The sequence below is a fragment of the Eleutherodactylus coqui genome, chromosome 2, assembly GCF_035609145.1.
Source record: "Eleutherodactylus coqui strain aEleCoq1 chromosome 2, aEleCoq1.hap1, whole genome shotgun sequence".
Lineage (NCBI taxonomy): Eukaryota > Metazoa > Chordata > Amphibia > Anura > Eleutherodactylidae > Eleutherodactylus > Eleutherodactylus coqui.
Genome location: NC_089838.1, coordinates 71,743,076 through 71,770,114, shown reverse-complemented (window position 1 = coordinate 71,770,114; position 27,039 = coordinate 71,743,076). Strand labels below are relative to the sequence as shown.

General features: G+C 43.0%; 1 protein-coding gene across 1 annotated transcript in view; it reads right to left on the bottom strand.

The window, feature by feature from the left end:
• The window catches only part of LOC136611470 (rho GTPase-activating protein 7-like), a 187,588-nt gene extending 162,695 nt beyond the window's left edge, over positions 1–24,893 (bottom strand). The window contains exon 1 of the mRNA XM_066591111.1: positions 24,710–24,893. Coding sequence (XP_066447208.1) covers positions 24,710–24,827 — 118 coding nt within the window. The 5' untranslated portion in view covers positions 24,828–24,893. The remainder of the gene's footprint in view (positions 1–24,709) is intronic.
• Positions 24,894–27,039: the final 2,146 nt, after the last annotated feature.

Here is a 27,039-nt window from a genome sequence, read left to right as displayed (position 1 = left end):
CTGACCTATGTAGAAGGCACTGATGACATCCCTGCCAGCCTCCCATTGGCTGCAGAGATCTTGTTGGTAAATACCTTATGTCATTGCCTGTGATGTTTGCACAGTGGTGTAGAAGGTAGCATAGTACAGAGGTGAGAGCATGAAAAACCACCACCAGCAGAGTGCTTAGTGGTCTGAGTCTCAATTAATTTTGGGGATCTGGGTGTATAATGTTGTATTCAGATATTGCGGAGCTTTCGCGACAAAAATGCAGTAGTTTAACAAACAGCAAGAGTGCACTTTTTTCTGGAATGATTTTGCAAAATCCTTAGCATTTTTTGCTGTGATTTTGTGGAAATTATGACAACCGGCATGTGTGAATACACTCTTAGATTGTTTGATGGTTCAAACATGATTCTGTGATCAAGGCTCATAACCATTTATGTGGGTAATGTAAAACAGGAAACTGGCCACCCTTACAATCTAGGATACAACACAGTAACAATAAGAAGACCATGGGATGAAACAGTAAGTTACTTGATGATTCTGCATGTGGGAGGAAAAAAATGAAGCTTTGGATCCTTGCCCAACTGATATGGCACAATAGATGAGCTCAATGCTGCACACAATTTACAACAGGGCTACCAGTGTCCATGTAGCAATAAGCCTTAGCTGAACATTTAGGTATAAAAAAGTTATAGGTAACAATTGAAACCTTGGTTCTAAAAAAGAGTTGATCAGAGTTGTCAGAAGTAGTCACCTTCCAACATCAATCCATCGTTAATGACATCTAGTGCATATTACAAGATAATAAGACTAACATTCTTGCGGCAGATTATAAAACAAATGGTCCAGACGCCGTTCATAGGATTGTGAGATATGATAAACACTGAGGAGGTATCGGAAGAGTTCAGTAGGTTTTCATATAATACAGAACGAAAGAGGTGGAAACAGGAGAAAATTAGTTTGCAAGTGGACACAATCCAGATGAGTAGAGCCTGACTGCGCTAGTACTCAACACACCGGTCAGGAGAATGTTGTCAGAGCTGAAAACCATCTGCTCAATGTTTTTCATACAATTAGGATTAACTGCATATGAAATAACTTTTAGGCATTTTAAGAGATATACAGAGATCGACCACAACACTAAAACCACCTGTTTAATATTGTATAGTGTTATTCTTGTGCTGACAAAACAACTCTGACCCATCAAGCCATTGACTCCGCAAGACTCTTGAATGTTTTTTGTGGTATCTGGCACCAAGATGTTAGTTGCACATCCTTTAAGTCCTTTGGGATAGGGCCTACATGGATTGCACTTGCTATTCTAGCACAATCCATAGATGCTCAATAGGATTGGGAAGTGGGTAATCTGGAGGCCAAGTCATCACCCTAAACTTTTTCATGTTCCTCAAACCATTTGTGAAGATTTTTTGCATTGTGGAAGGGTGCATTATCCTGCTGACAGAAACCACTATCATTAGGGAAAACTGTTGCTATGAAGTTGTGTACTTGGTCTGCACAATTGCTTGGTAGATAATACGTGCCAAAGTAACATTCATATGAATGCCAGGATCCAAGGTTTCCCAGCAGAACTGTGCCCCGAGCACATGCTGCTTCTGCCAGCTTGTCTTCTCTCCATAGTACATCCTGGTGAGGTGACACCTCTCCCCTAGGTTATTGAAGTAAATGTACCCAACCATCCACATGGCATAAAAAAATATGATTCATTAAGATCAGGCCACCATATTCTATTGCTTTACGGTCCAGTTCAAATGCTCATGTGCCCATTCTAGGAACTTTTGGACAGGAGTCAGCATGGGCACTCAGTCTCTGGCCACACAGCCCCATACACAGCAAGTTGCCATGCATTGTGTGTTCTGACATTTTATTATAGGCAAGAGTAACATTTTTAGCAAATTGTCGCGCAAAGGCTTTTCTGTGGGATCAGACCAGACGGACCAACCTTTGCTTACCAAACATATCCATGACCTTGTCAGTGGTTCAACTGTTGTCTTTCCTTGGACCACTTTTATTAGATACTATCAACTGCATACAATGACCACTCCCAGATGATCTGCAATTTTGAAGATGCTCTGATCCAGTTGTCTAGCCATCAAAATTTGGCCCCTGTCAAAGTCGCTCATATCCTCAGACTAGTCCATTTTATTTGCTTTGAAGACCAGCTTCGCACATGCTGGACACGCTGTAGAATTTACACAGTGGATTTTGCTGTGGAAATTTACAGTACAAGACATATGGAGGAGATCCCAAAAATCTACTTCACATGGAGCAGAAAATTTGGGGTAAAGGCATGTAGAATTCAAAATGGCAGAATTTTGCCGATAACTCCGTGTCAGGATCTGTATTTAGACTTGTGGATTTTGGTGCAGATTTTGACAGCAGAATATTCCATCCCATGTATTGCAGGATATTCCAGTTCGTGTGAAAACACCCTTACAGAGGGTGAAATCCATAGAATGTGTGCAGCAAATTGTATCACATGCCTATCTGGGGGTGGGAGTTTATGAGTCACGCTGCTAAACTCCGTCCTACTTCCCTTCTTCGCAGCTGTCATAGGCTCCCATAGGAGTCTATGCAGCCGCTGGCGGAGTTAAAGCACTCGTCTGAAATGCCCTATCTTGGCCAGCTGGGTGCTTTTACCCTGCAGAAATATGCCCATGTTCACTGAGTCATTGTAAGCTAATGCATCAGAGGGGCAGCCTATATCACCCGGGCATGTAAACCCGTCTGATATACGTCCGTGTGAATCACGCTGTAGTCTGTGTTTTGCGGATCATAATAAAGAGCAAAAATAAATCTATGTATTTATTAACACAACTGTTTTTTTCGTTTAAATACCTATTTATGTTGGTTTTTGCCTCCATTTTTGCTTTTATTGGTATTATTTTCTATTGGGCACATAAGTTACAAATAAGTTTTCGCCCTATAGAAAATAAAACTAACAACAGCAAATACAGCTTAAACAATGGTGAAACACTGATGACATACAGTTGCAATCCGTATAAGGGCAAAAACACATGGCGGTGTGCGCAACTATGGAGCATAGTTGCGTTCTTTTTTCTTCTCGGGCTGTTTAAACTCCGCGCAGTAGTGTGCGAGTCTGAATAAAAGAACGGCAAGTCCTATCTTTTCTCAATGGTTTGGTTTCATCCTGTTATGCGGCCATGATTATCAAATTCTAAGCAAAATCCGCGGATTTCGGTGTGGATTTGTTTGCGCCGGATGTTTATGCCACATGCGCATCCACCTACTTGTAGCTGTGAAAATCCGGTTCACATAATAACTGCATGCATTATAATTCCCAGTGTTACCGTAAATTTAGAGCGCGACCCATGATATATAATCACCTTGTTGAGACTTGCTAGCGGCGCTTTTATACTAATGCTTTTATTACGTTTATTTGATTTCTCAGTCGTGGGAAAGTTTATAACTTTGGACGTCACATCATTTTATAAACTGCATTTCCCAAAGTACAACCACATTTCCAGAAAATGTTCTGTGTTGCCGAGCTGTTTGCTGTTAGCAAGCATATGTTTCATGACACAACCCTCAAATAGTAAAAACAAATTGCTTAAACTTCCTTTCATTCAGAACAGATTTCCAGGCCGAATTTCTGTTTATTTGTAAAGATAATTAAACATGCAAAATGGTAAACGCCCGACTCTGTAAGACATTAACAAGTGATGAGTGGATGACCCCTGGAACGCTGAATTCTATTATCATGTACTATTAGGCATGTGCTGGGAAGAGAGCTGACATGACGTGCGCTGCTCCATCGGGATGAATGGCATCTGATCTGCTGCCAAGTTCCTAATACTCTTCCTTTAGTCCCTTGCATCATAAGGATGGCTTCACACAGAGCGTTTTTAGGAAAAGTGCCACAGCTTTTAGTGCCATTTTTACTAGCGTTTTTGCCGTGTTTTCTTCTTTTATTTTCATTTTGGCAAAAAATGCGATGACCAGATGTTAGTTGGAAGTCAATAGTTTAACGTGCACCTATACATTTCTATTGGGATATATTTCCCATGGTTAGTGCTGACCCCCTTTTTCCCTTTCTGTACATATATTGTGAAGTTTTGGCTGCCTTCACTGGGTCGTGCACACCTGCCGCCCATTCACCTCCTGTCCCTCCTATTGAAACATCTATAAGGTATCCTACCCTCCCTGGTTTTATTTGTAGGCTTAGTCCCAAGAGAGGAGCATTCTGAGAGGTAGGAACTCAGCTTTCCCAGGTTGAGATAAACCACCTGGTATTAGTGTTAGGACCCATCTGAGAGCTTGGTCACCTGGACGTTGGTGGATGGGCCAATGTAGTTTGATCAAATTACATACTAAGAACCTTGCATTATTTAATGTGGTTAGATTATAGGTATATATACCTCTGATAGTAAATTTATTTTGCGTGCTGTTGCCAATCTTGGATTCTGCTTCTATTGGAAGTCAATAGAGAAATAGTAAACCTGCTACAAATGGGGGATTTTTATTTTGTACCAAAATCTGTTCTGTTAGGGAGCCGTTTAAAAATGACACCTTCTAGATAAAATGTACGTAATTGCAAAAGTGATTGGGAATTACAGGAACAACGTAGTACAGCGAGCCGCTGGAACAGCGCTGCTTGCTGAGGGCATGGTAAAAACACATGAGCACATGCGTTAATACAATACGAAGCATATTAGCGTATGAACCAGGTTTTTTTTTTAGTTTTCAAGCTCTGCACTAGTGCGAGCAAATTTGAAAAAAGAAAAGCAGGAAGGTAGGTCGTACCCCATCTTTCTCGCATGTTAGAAAACAATGTGCGAGAAAGTTTGGGCAAGTACTATCTTTTCTCCACATAGTATTAATGCGCGAGAATCCCGATAATGAAAACAAAACCATTGAAATCAATGGTTTTGTTTCATCCCGTTATCGAAGCCGCATAAACATAAACATGCCCATGTGCTTAAGCCTGTATGCAAACAGCCTAGGAAAGTCTGCTTGGCTGTTTCTGTAATCCCGAGCACCCCCAGCCATTCATTCAAGGGGTGCTGTTGTATCTTGTCTCCACCAGATAAATGGGTGGAGACAAGCTGCACGCCCACAACCAACACCCACAATTTGATTGGCAGGCTTATCTCCCCTCCCACCTGGTGTCACTCACCCCTCCGCTGCTGTCCCTTATCCCCTTTCTGGTTCCATTTCTGACTCACCCCTCCACTGCTGTCCCTTGTCTCCTTCCTGGCTCCAGCGTTGTGAGTCTCCTCACTGCCGTCACATATTGCAACCATTATGTGAGGCTGGCGAGGAGACTGACAGTGGGTGACCGACTACGACGGAGCAGTGACAGCGGGGAAAAGCAGCGGAGGGCGGGGGGAAATGACAGCGCTGACACTGGCAGGGGAGAAGGTCGCCGGGGGTGGTTTGAGAACAAAGCTAGGAGGCCATAGCGGTGCTGCTTTCAAGGGTTGCCAGGTGGGGATATTCACAGCAGGGGAATGCAATGGAGGGGGAAAGGGAACTCACAGCACCGAAGCTGCAAGGTAAGAAGGTTACTAAGGGAAGTATGACAGCAGAGTTCCGAGCACACATGGGACGCCGGCAGGGTACCAGTGGAGATAGCCTTGAGCCATTCTCTGTCCCACCCCCTTCTCTTTCCGAGAGTCGGCGAGGGGGCGGAAAGGGGGAGGCAGAGCCAGACTGTCACCCTCGCATGGCGGCAATTGGGCTCAGTGTATATGCACCGGACCCAGATGGTCTGAATGGGCGCACACATGGCAGATTTGTGTGCCAGCTCACACGATTTTTGGTTGCATTGTGACCGTGACACAGCGCAACTGAAAATCGCTATGCTTGTGTGAATGAGCCCTAAGACTGGAGTTTTATATGCCGGTCTAAGTAAAAAACACCCAGAGCGATGTGGTAAAATGTATTAAGATGGACACACTTCTGAATACATTTGACACATTTTGCTAGTCTGTGCTTGTGTAGATTTCTACCATAATTTATGCCAGTTTCTGGTGTAAATTACAATAATCCTGACATAGAAAGGAAGACACAGGCAGAGTAACCCGAAAACTAGGATGGTGTATAGGTAAGACATGACCAATACATTCAGCAGAGAACCAGGGCTCTGGAGTAACCTGTGGGTAGGTGATGGCTCACAGGAGAATAGAAGCCGACGGTATAGGTGTGCTTTCTTTTAAAATATATATTATTAAAAAACTTACTGGTTCTTAAAGAGACTCTGTCACCATCTTTTTGCGCCCTTCTCTGAGAGCAGCACAAGGTAGTGACCGTCACATTGATTGCAGTGATACATCTGCTGTGTGGATCTGAGCCATATTTTGGGAGAAACTAACATTCTATTAGAGCAGCCAGACACAGAATTAGTCCTGGATATTCATGAGCTCCACCCTGCCCTCCAATAATTGACAGCTGTCTCTCTACACACAATAATAAGCAGATCCCTATCATCTAGTTACTGGAGGGAAGGTTGGGCATGGCTAGCCTGCAGCTCAGGAATATTAGGGACTACTTCCTGTAGTCCTCTAAAATGCAAGTTTTTCCAAACCTACTGCATAGATACATATAGCAGACATATCACTGTAATCAGTGTGCCCGATTATTAAAAGGAATCCGTCACGTTCTGTAAACTATATCCTAAATGAACACCTGTACCATTGGCTTTTCTTCTCCCGTCATCCATGCACAGGTCACACCAAAGTCCTAGTTCGTCCAGACTTCTTTCACTTCAGTAAATCTGGCAAGTGGGGAGGCCTGTTTTAGAAAACTGCAAAAAAGCTAAGAACTCACAGATCTTTGTGCAAGCATGACTTTGCAAAAACTTGCAACTTCTTAATGTCAGAAAACTGGTGTTAAAATCCGAAATGTGAAATTTCAGCCCACATGGAAAAAATCCACACGCCATATGGGCTTATTTAAACGAACGTGTTTTTCATGGCCTTATAACAGGACAAAATGAAATCACTAAATTTCAATGGTTTCGTTTTCACTTTCGGGATTCTCACCCATTAATTGTATGGGCAAGAAAAGCAAGGACTTGCCCTAGTATTAACGACGTGCAGGAAAGATCGGGCAGGACCTATCTTCCTGTTATTCTTTTCAAACTCTTATGCTATGGCGTGGAGTTTGAACGGCTGGCGAGGTTAGAAAGCAAACTTGTTCAGGCGCAACTACTTTCCGTACCGGTGAGCGTAATTGTGCATACGGCCGTCTGAAACTGCCCTATGTGTGTGGCTCTCCATTCAAATGAATGGCACACTTGTCTGCTGCAGATCTAATGTGAATTCCCCTGCAAACCAGCAGCACAAACACGGCTTCATCATGTGAAGGCAGCAATGTCTTCTGCAGCATTTTGACAGCAAAAACACACCTATACGGCTACATTTACACAAGCAGGCGTGATATCGTGCTGAGAAACACGGCCCGATATCGCGGTTGTCAACGTGCGTTTTACCTGCGGATGTGAGGCATCTTTCATGCTGGAAAGATCAGGCGGCACCTGTCTTCCCGCAGCTATCTTCAAACTTATGTGCTCCGGTGCGGAGTCCGAAAAGCCGGCAAAGGAGAAGGTGCAACTACGCTCTGTGCCGCCAAGCGTAGTTGTGTCTACGGTCATCTGAATAAGCCCTGCAATGGCCGAACTAGTTTATACTTTATATATACTATATATATATACTTTTATCTATTCCCTGTGCAAATGCGTTGGGAGAATACAGCATTCTGATGTCTTTTTTGCCCAACGCAATTGTGTGCACCAAATATGTACTTGTGAGCGAACCCATTGAAATCAATGGGTTCTATTTTCTGCGTATTGTGTGTGCAATATTTTCGTGCACAAATATATGCACAAATGCCCCCGTATGGCACAGGCCTTATTGTCTATTATCTGTATTACTTAGGGAAGATTAAAGGGGCACGCGAAAAAAACAATACAGCTGTCTTTTCTTCCGGTAGCAGCGCAACTTTTGTCCATGGGTTGCCTCTAATATTACAGCATAGCTCTAGAGCCAAGATGCAATTGCATAACCCCTGCACAGGTGTGGCATTATTTATGGAAGAAGGCAGCCATGTTTTTCTAATTCTAGTCAATCCTTTTATCTGGAATTTCCATTGAGTACTTTAGTGTTACTTATCCACCTACATAAGCATCCGTCTCCCTAATGAGCCTCACAACAGTTCTCCCACGTACTTCTGGCTCGCTTACAAATTCCTACAACCATTTCTATGATGAACCTGAGCATGTGTTTGATGTGTGGGAGGAAAGAAGAAAACTCAGAGGAAATGCATGCAAATATGGGAAGTACATACAAACTTCCCTGTCGGACCTGAACCTGTGGGCAAAGTGATGCAAGACAAGAGAGTGCTGCTTGACAATAACACTACTGACCTCAGATGTTACTATTTCTACAAAAGACTAAAATGGACGACTACTTCTAAGTCCAATAATGTACACTCTAAGCCCATTGAAATCTGGAGGAGAAACTGATGACTCTGCCAGTGTTCATTGATGCTACTAAGTAAGTTGGTCTGCAGTGTAAAGCATGGGAAAGGGACTCAGCATGAGATGGATTTGCACAGAAGACATGACCTTTGTTTCTAGGGCTGTAAACCAGCTTTTATTCTCCTAATATTATTTTGGAAATTAAAGATGAATTCTGATTGGCTGTTATGGGCAACACAATTCCCTTTTTGCGAGCCAATTTTGATAGGAGGCCCATTACAGCTAAGCTGAGGTCACTAGTAATAGCTGTTTTCTCATGGGGTAGAGCTAAAAAGCTGCCAGCACTGAAGAAAATAAATAGCAGACAATCATTAGCCAGAGCTGGCCCTACTAATTCCTCCGTGATCCAACAAACACGCTGATACTCCTTGTGAGCGGACGGCTTGTTGGCAATACAAGAATAGATAATACAATGCAACAGGGTTTATACTTGGAAAATGAAAGATTTTCCAAATGGAACACTACAAAATTGAATAATAGGAGGACTCTGAGGGGAAAAGCTTGCTACATCTACTTACCGCCATCACTATTCTGCGCCTGCTGTCCCGTTTTGTTCTTTGGGTTTGTCAATAATAATGCCCAACAGTCTTACTGGTCTTTTAACTTATTTTATTGCTCAGGAGCAAAACAAGTCATCATGGTGGGGGGGTTCAGATACACCCCATCACCCTCGGTCCCTAAAGTATAGCATGGCAGCTGTCAGATGGACAATCATTTAAATTATTTAATGGGCAGAGATGGATTGGTAAAAAATATAAAGGCGGAAGATGGTTTCTTCTTTTACTTAACCCCTTAAGACTACAGTATTTTGGCCCTAAAGGACCAGACACTAGGGATTTTACCCATATGACGGTTTTACTGCTCTATTTTTTTTTCTTAAGCTTCCAAAATTATTTTTGCTGCGTTTTTTTTACTGTGACACACAGAGATATTTTTTAAAGTCTTTTTTCACTGACTTCTTTTAGTTTTATTGGCAGTAAAAAGCTAAAAAAAAAGAAAGAGTAGCTTGATGAAGGGAAATTAAAACTTAAAGGGGTTACATCACCCAGCACCTGGCACATAGCTGATTTTAAAAGAGGGAACCACGGCCAAACAGACATTTCCCCTTATTTATTGCGGTAATGTCTTGGAATATATATATACATATATATAAATTTGCATAGCCATTCTGATCTCGTGATGAAATGTGTTCGGTTGTAACTAGAGATGAGCGAGCACCAAAATGCTCGGGTGCTCGTTACTCGGGACGAAATTATCGCGTAAATTCGAGTAACGAACCCCATTGAAGTCAATGGGCGACCCGAGCATTTTTGTATATCGCCGATGCTCGCTAAGGTTTTCATTTGTGAAAATCTGGGCAATTCAAGAAAGTGATGGGAACGACACAGAAATGGATAGGGCAGGCGAGGGGCTACATGTTGGGCTGCATCTCAAGTTCCCAGGTCCCACTATTAAGCCACAATAGCGGCAAGAGTGGGCCCCCCCCCCCCAACAATTTTTACTTCTGAAAAACCCTCATTAGCAATGCATACCTTAGCTAACCACCACACTACCTCCAACAAAGCACAATCACTGCCTGCATGACACTCCACTGCCACTTCTCCTGGGTTACATGCTTATAGCCGGTTCCACTGAAAGCAATGGGCTGCCGGCGTGCGCGGGATGAATTGTCGGGAAGGGCTTAAATATAGAAGCCATTCCCTGCAATTCATCCAGAAATGTGTAAAAATAAAAAATATATATATACTTACCTTGTCCCGGCAGACGGAGTTCAGCACGGCCTACAGTGGGTGTGAAGGGGGTGTGAGTCAGACCTGCCACCTGATTGGCTCAGCCTGAACCCCGTCTGCCGGGACAAGGTAAGTATATATATTTTTTTTATTTTAACACATTTCTGGATGAATTGCAGGGAAGGGCTTCTATATTTAAGCCCTTCCCTACAATTCATCCCGCGCACGCCGGCAGCCCATTGCTTTCAGTGGAACCTGCTGTATTGCCGGCTCCATTGAATTCAATGGGCAAACATCGTTCTTCTCTGCCACAGCTGTTACAGCTGTGGCAGAGAAGAATGATTTGTCTTCTATATGTTCTCAATGGGGTCGGCGCTGCTGCCGCCGGCCCCATTCAGCGCATATAGAGAAGAGAACAGGAATCGCAGATCGCAGATAGGTGCGATCTGCGATTTCTGACTATGGCCTAAGAAGGACCGTTGGGGTTCTTGAAGCCTAAAATAACTCCTAACGCTCTCCCTATAGCAGCTCCGGAACCAGCAGCACTGTCCCTGATCTCTGTCAGAATGCATCTGTGGCGAGCCGCGGGCGGGCAGATTTTAATACTTGGGTGACACCTGATCTCGCTAGCCACTCACTGCAGGGGGGTGGTATAGGGCTTGAACGTTGCAGGGGGAAGTTGTAATGCCTTCCCTGTCTTTCTTTTGGCCAGAAAAGCGCGCAAATTTCTCAGGGAAGAAAATGAAAGTGACTCGAACACCGCGTGGTGCTCGTCTCGAGTAACGAGCATCTCGAACACCCTAATACTTGAACGAGTATCAAGCTCGGACGAGTATGCTCGCTCATCTCTAGTTGTAACCCCAGGCAGTAACCATTTGACTGCTGGAAAGGTGATGCGATTCTCACGCGGCAGGGAACGCAGTTTGGACTTTAAGCACCCTTTGACAAGGGCAGAATATTTCCACATTTCACGGCTAAAATGCAGATTTTGATGCAGAATTTAAAAAAAAAAGCTTAAAACCTGCTGTGTAATTCTGTCCCATGTGAAAAGTCTCTGAGAGAAGCAGCCAAATCTACAGCTGCAGAATTCCACACCAATTTCCACAGGTCTAACTATGGATTTTGATGCAGAATTGCAGGCAGGTTTTAAGTCAATTCCAATTCAGGGTCAAAATCTGCAGGTGCATATTTGGGGCAATGTGCTGTCCTTGTAAATTAGCAGGCAGCTCATGGCGCCAGGGGCATAACTATAGGGGATACAGGGGATGCGGTTGCACCCACGCCCAGGAACTTTAGGGGGCCGATAAGGCCTCTCTTATCCATATAGGGAGCCCAGTACTATGAGCAAAGTATTAAAATTGGGGGCCCTGTTACAGATTTTGCATTGGGGCCCAGAAGCTTAAAGTTACGCCTCTGCATGGTGTCAGTATACAGGGGCATAACTATAGGGTATGCAGAGGATGCAGTTGCATCCGGGACCAGGAGACTTAGGGGGGCCCATAATGCCTCTGTTCTCCCCACAGGGAGCCCAGTACCATGAATAAAGTATTACAATTAGAGGGCCCCGTTACAGGTTTTACATTTGGGCTCAGAAGCTTCAAATTACGCCTCTGCCATTATAGCCAATGAGGCTGTGCAGTTCTTCGCATGTCCTATTCCTGTCTGTTTCACAGATAAGAAATAGGGCATACTACTATGTATCAATGTACGGAAAGCACACAGACCGCTGGCTCAGGTGCAAACACACCGAAATGTGCAACCAGTCTAAGTAAGATATAGTGATCCAAACATGTCATTTTACACCATAATATGTATACTTGCTTTTATGATAAAAAAAAGCTAAGGATACTGGCTGTTGGCACAAAGCCCACAACCATATTAAAGGCACGGTCACTTCTGAACCATTGATGATCTATCTTCAGGATATTTTATCAGTAGTTGATTGATGGACCGCTGCCGGACGCAGACAATGGCAGCGACCCTGATTGGTATTGCAGGCACTGTTCCGTTTGAATTAAATCAGAATAATACTTGCAGTACCAAACCAGGCTGCTGCGAACAGCTGACCACCAGCGGTCTGGAGTGGTGGACCTTTTGCAATAAACTATCGATGACTTATCTTGACGATGGGTCATCAGTAGCTCAGAAGTGAGCAACCCATTAAAAACTCTGTAGGTTCTGATATCTGCACAGCACTTGGTAATCACAGCTTCTTATGGAGTGTTATGTGCCATCTGATTACATAGCTTGAGATATTAGAAGCATTGCTTCTGGAAGAGAACACATGACTATGTGAAGGCACAATACAGTGGCACACGGCAGGGCTATGACTTTATAGTATACGGTGTGCCATCCTATAGGGATCCTTGAGTCTGTGTTTACAGCTCCAATTATTTTGTCTGACTCAGTTATTTGTTTCACATATTTGTTAGTTCCTCTATGTTATTTCTAACACATCATATCAAAGGGAAAGGAGCATAGACTTAATTCTCTGCATTTTTGGCAGTAGATAGTGAACAAATAGGCTGTAGAAGTTTGTTATCTAGCAATGTAATATGACTGAGCTGCTGCAATATTCAAGACAGATGCTTAAAACTTGTCTTTAGAAGCAATCATTATCAGCATTACTTCCAGAGGGCCAAACTCAAAACTCATGTGCAACTACAAAACTTTGTTGCACTACTAAAAATCACAACATTCTGTGGTACTTCATCTTCTAAGGGGGCCTGGAGCAAACATGGAAAAAACATAAAGAAAGCATCTACAGTTATGAAAAAGTAAGGACACCCCATATACAATGTATAGTACTTCAACATATGTGGACATATCAATTAGTTAATTTTCAAACAGTGAAAACAAAGGTGATGTGGTTGAAATATAAACTGTACTAAATCTATTCATGTGATGTAAAAGTCTGGTTACCAAACAACATCGCCCCTCTAGCTCCAACTGTGTTAAACTAATAAAAAGAAAAGTTTTTACCACTCGTCTGCCACCACGATCCAGTGCTGTAGTCCCATCACCGCCCTGCTGTTTATTGTTGCTGATGATGTTATCGGAAGTCACTTGACCGCTGGAGCCAATCAGAGGCCTTAGCATCCCTACCTATTCTCCATGCATCAGCGCTCACTTCCTGGGCGCCATGATGCGAGGAGTTCAGAATGGTGATGCTGTGGCCTCTGATTGGCTCAGATGACTTCCAATGACATCATCAGCAACAACAAATCCACCAGGACTACAACAGGACTACAGTGCTGGATGCCTTTGGTGAAGGAAGGGTAAGTACAGCTCTTTTTGTTATTTTAACACATTTAGAGGAGCAAATACAGATGTAGATTTAAATACAGTACTTGCTTTACTACTAATAAATACATGCTTTATTTAACTTGCAGACGCCCATGTATCTCTATGGGCGGCTTGATTTGCAGTTCTTCCGCATGGGTCACCAGTGCAGATTCCGCAAAATCAGATCCGTTTGTGGACATTAGGCCTTAGGGCACATTTACACATGGCAGAAAGGCTGCGGAGTATCCGCAGCAGAAATTTCAGCAGCAAATTCAGCATCTAAAAAAACTGTCAAAATCTGGACCATTGGTGCAAACTCTGACTGGAAATCAGCTGCTTACCTGCAGCTGATTTCATACTATGCAGCACTCCCCTCCCCTCCTCCCTAGCCTTACCGCTGTAAGCGCTCCCTGGCTTCCAGTTGCCTGCAGCCTGGTCAGGTATGGCGCCGCTAGTCAGGTGATGCTGGTCAGTTGAGGCCACTACAGGCCGCTGGGAACCAGAAGTCGGGGATTGCTGGCAGCAGGAAGCCTACAGAGGAGGTGAGGTGAAGCGCCAATGGTACATACTTTGACTGTTTTTTGGATGCAGAATGCTTCCAATATCTTGCTGTATCAAATATTGATTTTTTTCCTAATTTTCTTTAATTTGCATAAAAACTATTAAATGATTCCCCCCATAAATCTGGATTAACCATTGCCCAAGAGGTAGTTGTTTCACAACAGACTTTCAAAGACATTATTTTGAAATCCTTTCCTGAACCAAGAAATATAACAGAGAGTTTTGGAGAGATGTTTTCCATTAAAGACTTGTGTTTATCATTTCCATGAGAAACCTAAAGACTTCTTGGACTCATTACACTATTATAGCATGACCAGAGGGGAAGAGAAAACTGGGTCTCTTGAGAGAAGTGCTTGCTATGGCAAACAGTGCGTGTGGTCATCAAAGGATAAACAGGGATTTTATTGTCACAGCATAAGGGGTCCTGGAAACTGAAGTTACATTTGTCTCTGCAGATAGGTAGTTTATTCTTTACTATATAAGCTAATGATATGATAGTGTAAGGCCCAATGTCCACGGGCGGATCTGATTTGTGGAACCAGCGAGGGAGATCCACAAATCAAGCCGCCCATAAGGATGTATTAGCATCCACAAAAGAACTTTAAACATGCAGATGTGATTTTTTTTCCTTGATGTGCGGATCACACATGCGGGAAGAAATCACAGCATACTCCATTTTTCTGCGGGACAGTTTCCATTGAAGCCAATGTAGCTGTCACTGTGGACGTGCCACGGATCCACGGCAAAGCAGGAGTTTAAAAAAAAAAAAAATTGCACTGCGCATGCGTCCGGCACGTCAGCGGCGCATACGGATGCATCCACCGTGCTGAAGAATAAAGATCCAGCTGGCATGGAGGAGACCTGCACTGGATCTGGACAGGTAACAAAATGTATTTCCCTCTCCATATCTGCGGGCACGGCTGGATTCCACTGCGGGATTCAGCAGTGGAATCCGTGAGTGCAAGTGGGCATTGGGCCTAAGATATTATCCAATAAGGCTTTTTCTGAATGATAAATAGTTAGCATTAGGTCCTTCTATATGTAGTCTAAAAAAAAAAATACATGAAATCTTTATAAACCTGGATTTCTGCATTAATTACAAATAAATGCTGGTTTGATTGTTATCTAAATCACAGTTACAGGAAAACACACTCTAACTAAACTAATAACACACACACATTTGTACTGTTCTTGTCTTTTATTGAGCATATTGAGTGATCATCCAGAGTATAGGGAGAAAAAGTAAGTGAACTTTTGTATTAATGATCTCTCCAACAGCTGATTGGCAAAAGGTGTTTCAACCAAAGAGATAAGATTGGAAGTGTGAGTTTCACAGGTGCACTGTCCCTTAAATAAAGGCACACAAAGCCTAGTTACTGACAAATCTGTTCTCAAGAAAGATTGGTTAGTGCGAGTCATGCCTTGAATCAAACAATTTTCAGCAAACCTCATGTGTTATAGAGATGCATGAAACTTGAAAAGGCTACAAAAATATTGCTAAAGACTTCGGTGTACATCAATGGTTAAACAAATTACAAAATGAAGAAAGTGGAGGGCTCTTACTACTCTCCCTAGGAGTTGGCGTTTTGCTAAGATCATTCCAAGAGCACAACAGAAGTGAGAAAGAACCGAAAGGTAACAGCAAAATATCTACAGAAGACTCTACAAACTGCAAAACCTCTGTTCATGTGTTGACTATGAGAAAGCACTGAACAAGAATGATGTTCATGGAAGGAATTACCCCCAAAATTGCCAAAGGCAAGAAAATAGCCTAATGGTTATACCCTCCAAAACACAGCGTGATAAAAATGTATACTTTATTAACATATATGCACTCAAAAAACGATGACACTTTAAAATAAATAAATAGGTGACTGAACTAGATCTTGACTAAAGGCTATTTTACATGCAACGATTATCACTCAAAATTTGTTCGAACAACCAAAAGTAAGCATTAATCGTTACCTGTGAACGGGTTCCGTAATGAGTGGCAGCTCAGAGGAAATAGTCTAACCAATAGAATATAGTAACAATGTGTGTCAGATAGAGTGTGGTCGCCAGCACATAAGATGCAAGGCAGGGTGTATGTAGTCCCCTTTGCCTATGTGCCAGGTACTGCACATACTCAGTGATTGAGGGAGAAGAGAAAAAAAACAACCCTTTTTATAGTGCCCTTGTGGTTTTTGAGCGCATATGTTAATAAAGTATACGTTTTTATCATTCTGTGTTTGGGAGGGTATGACCATCAGGCTATTTTCTTGCCTTTGGCAATTTTTTTGGTGATTGTCTATTTAGCCAGGTATACCCTAGTCCTGCTGCTTATCTTTACAGTTCATGAAAGGACAGCACAAAACTGCTGCTGTCCAAGAAAAACCACCTTGATGTTCCACAATGCTTCCGGAAAAATGTTCTATGGACAGATGAGACAAAAGTGAAACTTGACCCAAAGCACACAAGAAAATGAACTAAGGAATGCTCAAAAAAGAAGATTTGTATTTTAGAATCGCAAAGTAAGAGGTCTGACCCTAACAAAATGCTATTAGATGATCTGATGAGGGCTATGCAGACAAGGCATCCAAGAAATATTGATGAATTTCTACTCTTTCTCCCTGCACTATGAATGTTTACTCATTGTGCTCATTAAAAGGCAAGAACGGTAAAACGGTTTGTGTTACTAGATTAGTTAGCTTGTGTTTGGCTATAATTGTGACTTAGATCAAACATTTTTTTAGTAAGCAATGCAGATATCCAGGTAGTTTCAAAGGGTTCACTTATTTTTTCTTGTAACTATAAGAATTGTAGTCAGCTAAATCTAGTAAGGAACTGAAAAAGATCTTTGAAAAAACTGTAGACTGGTTTTGGACTGTAAACTTCTTCTTTTTGAGTCATTTCGAAATCAAAGAAAGGACAATAACAATAATGAAAACTACTTGATAGCTAATCTGAGGGGTCGGAGTCAAGTAATATTCTCTGATGCTGCAGCAACTCTACAGCCTGATATTAGTTTGGCTTGCTTTTCCTTTGAAAGCTTAGAATAGTAACCACCTGCTTCAACTTTTTTGCATTCAAATGTTACACTGTTAGGTACAACACAATACTTTCAATGTAGTATACAGTTGGCATGTAGCTTACAAGAGTGGACAACTTTACAGAATTAACCAAAGACTAAGATATAGTATGCACCAATAAATTTAACTCATCAGCCTGCAGTGGCAGTATGTTATCAAAGACAGCTGTTTTGAGACAGACCTCCAATTATCCCATTCACATGGCATAATTTAGCCACGGATTCTGTGCATAAATCCACAGTGAAATCTGAATAACTTTATTTTCTTGAACACTCAGCAGTAACACGAAAATGAAGTGGAAACACAGCAGCCCCTGGTAGCACATATACTTTGTGCTATAAACATAACAAACACTTGCCCGTCAAGGCGCTAACTAAACAGTAGTTTCCTCACTCACTACAACACAGTGACCTAGCGCCACTTCACGTACCCAACCGTGTGTCAGCCTGGGGGCGTCCTTCCTCATCAGACTTGTGACCATACCAAAGCTTGGTCTCCCACAGACACCAAGCTTTTAGCCTTCTCTTAGCCTCCCTCTCAGGTAGTAGCTCCAGCTCTCTCTCAGAGCCTGGCATGCCTTTGGCTTTCAGCAGCTGCTCCCTGGCTTTCACATATGGACTGAATGTGTCTGGGGATTTTAGCTCCTCTAGACACACCCGTACAGTTCTCCTTGCTGATTAGCACACCTTCTAGTAAATAGAAGGCCTATTTACAGCTCCCTACGGCTGCATTCAGACGAACGTATATCGGCTCGGTTTTCACGCCGAACCGATATACGTCATCCTCATGTGCAGGGGGGGGGGGAGGATGGAAGAGCAAGGAGCAGGAACTGAGCTCCCGCTCCCTCTCTGCCTCCTCTCCACCCCCTCTCCGCCCCTCTGCACTATTTGCAATGAAAGGGGCGGGGCTTGGCTAAGTTCTGAGAATTAGCCCCGCCCCGTTCCGCCTCTCCCCATTGCAAATAGTGCAGAGGGGCGGAGAGGAGGCAGAGAGGGGGCGGGAGCTCAGTTCCTGCTCCTGGCTCTTCCATCCTCCCCCCCTGCACATGAGGACGACGTATATTGGCTCGGCGTAAAAACCGAGCTGATATACGTTCGTGGGAATGCACCCTACAGGCCATTCTGCGTATCGCCCTGCCACAATAGAAAATAACACACCATAATCCGGTCCATTAGAATGCACTGAATGCTTCCTTGCCATTGATTTGGTGCAGATTCCATTTCAAATCCTTAACACAATCTGTAATGTGAACGGGGCCTAAGGGAGGTTTCACAAACAAGGGTTTTTGGAAATACACCACAGTTGTTGTAGTAGTTTCTTGCGTTTTTTAAAGTAAATTCCAGAAGTGGATTCAAAAGGAATGAGAAATATAAAGGAATGACTATAAGGCTCTATTCACATTTCCATTGATATTTTTGTTCTTCTGTTCAATCATAGAACGCTGCTGTAAATTTTGCACCAAAATCCACAGGCTATCTGTGGATTTTAATGCAGAATTGAAAATGACTTAAAACCAGCCTGCAATTCTGTATCAAAATCTGCAGTTAGAATTTGTACATGTTGCTGTGGAATGCCACAGCTGCAGATTTTGCTGCATCCTGCAACATTATTGTGTTCCATGTGAAAGATTCTTTATAGTTTTCCTGCCTGCTGGATCTACTTCTGGCTTTGGTACCAAAAAGCGCAATATGTTAAACCGCCCTTAAAGTTGTGTAACTTTCTAAATACAGTGCATTATTTATCTTCACAATTTTACAGTTTTAAGAGCTCAAAGTCTTCCAGCGTTCCTTGCCAAGTGAATGTCTTCACAGAGGTTGTTCTGCTGATTTGCATCCAGGGACCGTACGTTAATCTGAATTAGGAAACATAACTCCTCCACTGCATTATAGGAGATCAGTGTAATAAATACTATCATTCAGGATCAATACAAGAAAGTAATGCAATGTTTGTACTAAAATCACAGAGGTGAGAGAAAAAACAAAGACATTCACTGAAAAAGCCAAAAAATGCAATACCTGATAGGCTGCAGAGCAGGCACAATTGCCGCAGAGCAGACACAGTCGCCACAGGCGCAATCGCCATAGGGCAGGCACAATCACCATAAGATAGGTACAGTCGCCACAGGTACACTCGCTATAGGGCAGGCGTAATTGCCGTAAACCCTAATAGAATGCAGTCAGCCAGATTATAATTTGGAGGAGAAAATTGTTCAATGTCGACTAATGTGCAGCCACCCACTCAACCCAGCCCAGAGTGGGCAGGATCGACTGCAAACAAACATAGCCTGCACATGTGAACGATACCAAAGAAGTCAGCCAAAGATGGGTGTGTCCCACCATACAGGATAGCAATCAGAGGCCGTGCTCAGCTGTCATTCAATGGCTGAGCGTGGCCTCTGACTGGTCACAGTGCTCAGGCAATTAGAGGCAGTGCTTTCTGGACGCGGGGAATTTTAAATCCCTGGCTACCAGAATACAGAAGAAGAAATGCCGGGGAGCTGCAGAAAAAAGCCACGCCGGAGCGCTAGGTGATGTATTATTATTTTTTATTTTTTCTGTCAGCTTGGGCTTATTTTCAGGGAAGGGCTTATATTTCAAGCCCTTCCCTGAAAATCACTGCGAGGGTTGTTTGTAGCTCATTGCTTTCAAGGGGCCAGCTTCAGTGCTGGTCCCATTGAAAGCAACGTGTTAGCATTGTAATTCTCTGTCACAGCTAGTGAAAGGTGTGGCAGTGGATTCTTTAACCTCCGCAGGGTCTCCCCTCATTACTGTACTGTCACAGTGTTCAGTGATGAGAGCAGGGATTCTTTATGCACGCCGGTTAGGTCCGTGCTGCACATGAGAGGTACGAATGTCCTATCTTTTGCTGGTCTGACTGAGCCCTAACTGGGGCTCATATGGATGCCCAAGCTAAAGTGTGAAGAAAGGGTTAAATAAAAAAAATGACCCCCCAGAGGTCTTCTATGATGTCATGGGGGACATAGATGTTAAAAAAATGAGCTAAATAATTTTGGTAGCTGAAGAAAAAAAAGGGGGCTGTAAAACCACCACATGGCTAAAATCCTTAAAAAGTGTCTGGTCCTTTTGTACAAAAACGCTTTGGTCCTTAAGGGGTAAAAAACCCTCCTACGCTGTTTCACAGTGACATGATGTGACTGGTATAACTTCTTTACTTCCACATCTAAAGAGAAAGAAGTGCTGCTTTTATTGAGTTACTGGTTCTCCAAGCATCAAATAAATAGATAGAGAAAGAACAGCACGAAGCTGACATTGTTAAACTGCCAGATTGGACACAGATTTAATAGTTTTAGACTTTGACAATTTAGTGCCGTTACACCAAAGTTTTGATATGAGATCAACAAGAATTGATCTAAGATCAAGTAGAAAAATGTTGCACCAACGTGGTTTACCCCATGATTTTGGTTCTAATCTAGGTTGAATTTGATCCCCCCGACTCTTGTGGCTCAAACTAGCTTCGTTTAGCAGCCGAAATTCAAGATGTCGGTCTAGGCTTCTAGCTTGAGGTGGGTTGTGAAATAACACACACATTTGCTGCATGTTTTTACTATTGCTATGAATGCTGGGAAGTTCTTCTGACTACAGTCACCAATCACCTTGTGCAATACATTTCATCTGGGTTTAACCTTTGATCACAGATCAAGTTAACTTGGTTTTGCAAATCTTAGATCAAAAAGTGTTGGTGCAAGACTTTTTTCTTAAACCAATATTAATAGCTGATCGCAGTTAAACGGAACCTGGATCGTTAGCATGGTTGGTACAACCAGCCCTTGGTCATACAATCCCAGGAGGAATGACAGAGCTACAATGCAGATTTCTAAGAATACATGCCCCAAAACTGTTATTGTATGGGAAATTATGAAAATTTGCTAACGCAGGTATTTCAAAAGAAACACAAGAACTTTTTTAAGGGAAAGAAGTAGTCGATTCATCATGGTGATAAAGCTTTTGTCACCCAAGGTAGGCTCACAGCATTCACATATACCTCCCTACTCTATCTTCCCTACCGTTTACTCTATTTGAGTAGTCAGTATTTTGCATTGTAGTACCCCAGAGTTTGGGTCCCACAGCACTGTTACTGCCTTTTATGTTAATTGTGTGTGTATGTCTTTAAGTGGTCAATAATATGTTACATTTGTGTGTTAATGCAACCTACTCAGGCATGACTTTGTAGAATACACTCTAACCTGCTCTGACACCTGCCAATCACCCGTAGCTAGTACAGGGATTGGTTAGTTAGCTTTTTACTAGCTCAGGATTAAGTGAGAATGAAGGTATAAAAGGTAGAGTGTGGGAGGGGAATTAGTGAGTCTAGTCCAGGCCTTGAGAGAGTCTGGTCCAAGGGAGCTGGAGATAGAGACCGAGGAGGAACCAAGAGAACATCTTTACTCAAAAGTCAGTGGGGTGGGTAGGAGAACATCTAAAAGGTGTGAGTAGCAAGCCAAGTTATTCTGGAGAGTCAGCAGAGGAGAGAGAAAGGGAGAAGAAGAGGAAGTATTAGTGAAAAGAAACAGAAACAAGGAGTTACAGCAAAGAAGCAAGCAGGTAATAGGTTAACTCTTTCCAGTCCATGCCAGCTAAGTAAAGCTATAGTGAATGCTTCACGTGGACAAGGACTAGGAGAGAACAAATTCTAAATTCTCAAATCTAAGGTAAGTGTTTTTATATTTCAATTGTCATCAACTGTGCAAGTAAATGTAACTCAAGTTCATTGTCTGCTTTAAGTAAAAATGTGTGAGTGGCCTAAGATATGATTTTCAAATACTTCTGCAAAATACTGCCCAAAATCTGCCCACATAAGAGAGACCTTACTTCCATTATCACAGCTCTGTGCTTACTGTGCTTATGTGGATTAGCATCTAGAGATGAGCGAGCATACTCGCTAAGGGCAATTGCTTGATCGAGCATTGCCCTTAGCGAGTACCTGCCCGCTCGGGAGCAAAGATTCGGCTGCCGGCGGCGGGCGAGGAGCAGCGGGGGAGAGCGGGGAGGAACGGAGGGGAGATCTCTCTCTCCCTCTCTCCCCCCCGGCTCCACCCTGCTCATGGCCACAACTCACCTGTCACCCGCGCCGGCAGCCGAACCTTTTCTTCCGAGCGGGGAAATACTCGCTAAGAACAATGCTTGATCGAGCAATTGTCCTTAGCAAGTATGCTTGCTCATCTCTATTAGCATCCCATTTACATGACCATCCATGTGCACCTTTGGAGCTAGGAATGCAAACTTGCATAATCCTCCTCTCAGAGCTTTCATCCATTTAAATGGAAGAGTAATGTAAGGTACAGTCCCTTGGTGCAAGCACCGAGTCATAACTGACTCCTAGGGTGACGTCACATTGTCATGTTTTCTTGGCAGACTTGGAAGGGTACTCAGATAGAACATATGGAGGGACATTTATTAAGGGATCTATGCTGCAATTCTGACAGAAAAGTCAAAAAATTTGTGCAACCTTTCTTCCTCCTGCGCTAGCCCCACCACTTTTCTGAAACATGTGTGGGGCTTGTCAGGAGAGGGCGTGGCCATTCTAGACCAACCGATTTCTGTATAATTTAAGCCACAAACTGGCATAAATTATACCAAAATGTCCGCGTAGTGCTAGTTGTTAGTGCTCCGGTTACACCGGGATCGTAGTGGAAGCTGCTGCTTCGACCCCTGTGTTGTGGCTGGCACTTGTAATTGCAGGTGCAGCTGTCATTGAAAACAGTGAGACCCCAGCCTGCAATTACAAGTGCAGCTCTTATTGATTTCAATGAGAGCTGTGCCTGCAATTATGAGGGTATCTCTGAGAGTCCCTGTAATAGGTAGAACTGCAATACATCAGGCATTGGGAAGTACTTTGCAAATCACCAGTAACCCGCCTTACTGTGAACCATGGACCTTTCACATGGAATGGAATTGTCTGTTGGATGCGGTGCAGATGCAGATTTTGTCAATAATTGTGTATTTTGTTACATTTTTAACCATTGAATGTGTTCTGCAGAAAGTTGCGGAAAATCTTGCATTTCCTTCCAAAGACTTTGATTTTGAAAGTACATCTCTTGTATAATAGAAATCAATAACAACAATTTCACAAGATGCCATTAATTCTGCAGCAAAAACCTTTTCTGCTGTGGAATTGATTCTTGCAGTTTTGCAGTAAAGACTCGCGGATTTTAACAGGTGGGGAATTCGAGCCCCATAGTAATAACATTATGACACAGAAATGGGTGTGGGACTTTGACATACTCGCTCCCGCCCCGTCCCATCCACTCCCTTTGCCGGCAGCCGGCAACGGGCGGGGAGTGGGAGGGAGATTAGCAGAGCTATACTCTCTTACCCTGCCCAACGGTATTCAGGGCTGCAGCGTATATACACTGCACCTGGCCCATCTGAATGGGCGTCTGAACGGGAGATGCAGCCGCGACCAACTCCGTTGCGGCCGACAATCATATCGCTCATGTGAAGGATCCCTAATCCCTATGGGGCTTAAATTCTGCACCTAAATAAACACATCTTTACTTCAAAATCCCAAGATTAAATTCCGCAGTGGAAAAGCTTTCTGCTGCAGATTTAAGGACGTCTGGCGGAATTGTTGTTGCAGATTTCCAATTCCAAAATTAAAGAATTAAAGTCTGTAGAATAAAATGCACGAAATTTCACAAGACGTTCCATGGAACACATTTTGCAACAAAAACTGCACTAATTGACATAATCTGCATATGCGCTGCGTCCTGCGGACAATCCCGTCCCATGTGAAAAGTCCCTTTAAGGGATTTACTAGGATTTTCAAAACTGTTTTCCAGACTTAAAATGCTGTACAAAAATAACAAAATGGTATACTCACCTACTTCCCTGTTCAGTGCTGCAACCCTGGTGATCGTCATGGTCACATACCATACATTGTGCAGGTCACCCCTCAGCCAATCGTAGGCTTCAGCTTATGATTGGCTGAGTGGTCATGTACACAATGAACTGCATATACCACCGATTTATTCAGGGCTTCTAGTGGCGGACACCGAGATTCCACAATTTTAAGTATGTAATTTTTTTTTAAGTCCCAATTGTACCATTTCCATAATCAAATACCAACAGTTCTGACAGTTTACTACCTTCAAAAGCAAAAAATGCAATTAGGTAGCCGCCATATTGCAGCATATTTATAATTTTGCCAGTTCCCTGCACCCAGCAATGGATTGCATGCACAATTAGAACTCAAAATATTGAAGAGGGACTGCTGCAGTTAGAGAAGTCACACATGTGACACTGCAAACTTTTCACAAAGTTACTCTTTTTATGTGACATTTTCTCAACAGGCTGTTCTGATGGAAAATGACGGTATCTAAAGATCTGGACCAGTCAGATCAGAAGCAGCAGTAGTATTTCATTGTGTATCCAGTCTTATTACGTAACATACTGTATATTTCATCAATTTACAAAAGGTCAATCCAAAGCATCAGCAGCAAGAAGTAAGATCTCAAACAGCTATGTTACATTACATTACATGTCACCACTTCTGGGGACGGACAAAGGCATGCATTACATTCATGTCCCTTCATTGAGTCTAACCTGATAACCTTCTTTCTCTCGCACTCTTCCAGAACACATCCCAAGCTTTGTTAGTGGAATCCTTGATGTGTTCACTAAAAGATCTCTTCAGACGGGACTTCCCTGGGTATGCCATCATGTGTTCTGTAAAATCCAAAGTCCCTTTATCCCATTAGAATCCAGGCAGAGGACTAATCCCAATAGCATTAAGCAGAGGTGTATAGGATAATGCAGGCTGAGTCTCTTCCAGTGATCTGCTAGCCTTGTTAACACCCCTCTCTGAGTCTCTCTAACAGAAAACCTCCCTCTAAACTGTTTGGGGTCAGGCCAGATTGGAAAGGAAATAGCAGCCCACTAGGGTCCCCCCTGCCCAGCGCAGCTCTGCGTCTCAGCTGACAGATATTCTAAACATATTCCAATCAGATCCGTAAATAATAGTGTTAGGAAATCTGATAAATTCAGGAACTTCTGCTTTACCAACTTGAACAGTAGAAGGAATAGATGATAGTGCAGGACTGATGTCCTTTTTATCCTACTACTAAGAAGGAACATGCCACCCCGAGTCTCGTTTATAGTTGGCTCTGCTCTAGACTCTCTGAATTAGCAATTAAGGGCCCATCATACTTGTTTCCAATTTCCCATCATCTCCTACTCCAGGATTTTTGTTAGTCACAGGGAAAAAGTAAATAAAACAAACAAACTTTAACTTTTCTGCTGACATAAGCACATGCTCAGTTCCCCTGTATGATCATTGGAGCCACAATCTGAGCTGATAAGTCATAGGAGCAATCATCACAAGGAATAGTTTTAGTGATATTTAGATAATTGTTCTCGGCAACTATTATTGCTACACGGAGGAGCATTGCACAGGTGCAAAGTACTGATGAACAACCACGCACACACCTTCCTTATACTGAGGGGGGCGGCTGCTTAGCACTATACTTGTACACAGATGTAGCATATACTGGGCGTCAGGCCACATAGTACGTGTAGTGCACCATGCAGGCTTACAGCCTAGTAATAACACCATATATTAGTCCACTGGATTGCCCTGCACCTTACAGGTGAACCACACTGACCCTGGCACCAAGGGCTCCCTTGCATTAAAAGCCATACTGATTGTTGTTGCCACTTAGTTGTTCACGACCCTCGGGGAGTCTAAAGGAGAGCTCCCTCCATGTTTTTTGGTTTTGCACTGCTTCTTATTGAAAAACATGGAGGGAGCTCACCTTTAGAGTCGCTGAGGGTCTTGAACGACTAAAGGGCTGTTGTGGCGGTTTTGGGATTGCTGTCAGGCTGATAGTCTGTCAATTTTTCTTGATTGTGGAGCTGGTGTTAACCTAATTCATCATGAGACGGTCAAATGCTTGCAGTTGGAGGTAAAACCTCTGGATCCATCCATTCCTGTGTCCGCCATTGATGCCTATCCATTATCACAGAAGTGCTTGAAATTTTGTGTTCCGGATATATGTTTGAAGATCAGATTATTCCATACCAAGATCAGCACTCTATATGTCATGGAATCCCTTCCAACACAGATAGTCTTAGGCCTACTGTGGTTGCATTTGTATAATCCTGTGGTAGATTGGGAGACATCTCTAAATGGAGTCCATACTGTAATTCCATTTGTATCTCTGTAAGGGTGTCTTCAGTGCAAATTGAGGAATTACCAGAATATATTGCTAGTTTCGCTGATGTTTTTGCTCCGGGGAGGGGGTGGGGGGAGATAAGTTACCGCCTCACAGGGAGGGGGATTGCGCTATTGAACTTGTTTCTGAGTGTAAACTTCCAAAATGTCATATGTACAATCTAACTACACCGGAGAGACAGTATATGAAAGTTGATATCCGGGACAGTTTGAAAAAGGGGCACATACGTCCCTCAAATTCCCCACTGCCCACTTGGTTTTTCTTTGTCAAGGAAAAGGATGGGGGTTTGCGGCCCTGCATTAATTTCAGAGAGCTAAACAAAATCACCATGCATAATCCATACCCATTGTCGCTCATTCCCAATCTGTTTTCACAGTTGAATGGCGCCAACTGTTTTTCAAACTTGGAATTACATGGAGCATATAACTTGATTCGGATTAAGGAGGGGGACGAATGGAAAACTGCATTTAACACCCCTGAAGGACATTTCGAGAACTTGGTGATGCTGTTTGGTTTAACAAATGCTCCTGCATTTTTTGTCGGATTTTGATTCACGTATTTGTCATGTTCATCAGGTCCTCCAAGCTTTGCATGATATAATTTGTTTGGAAGAAAGGAAAAGTGTGTTTTTTCCATACAAGAGATCACATTTCTGGGACACATTATTTCCCCAAGAGGGTTCAAGATGGATCCAGAGGAGGT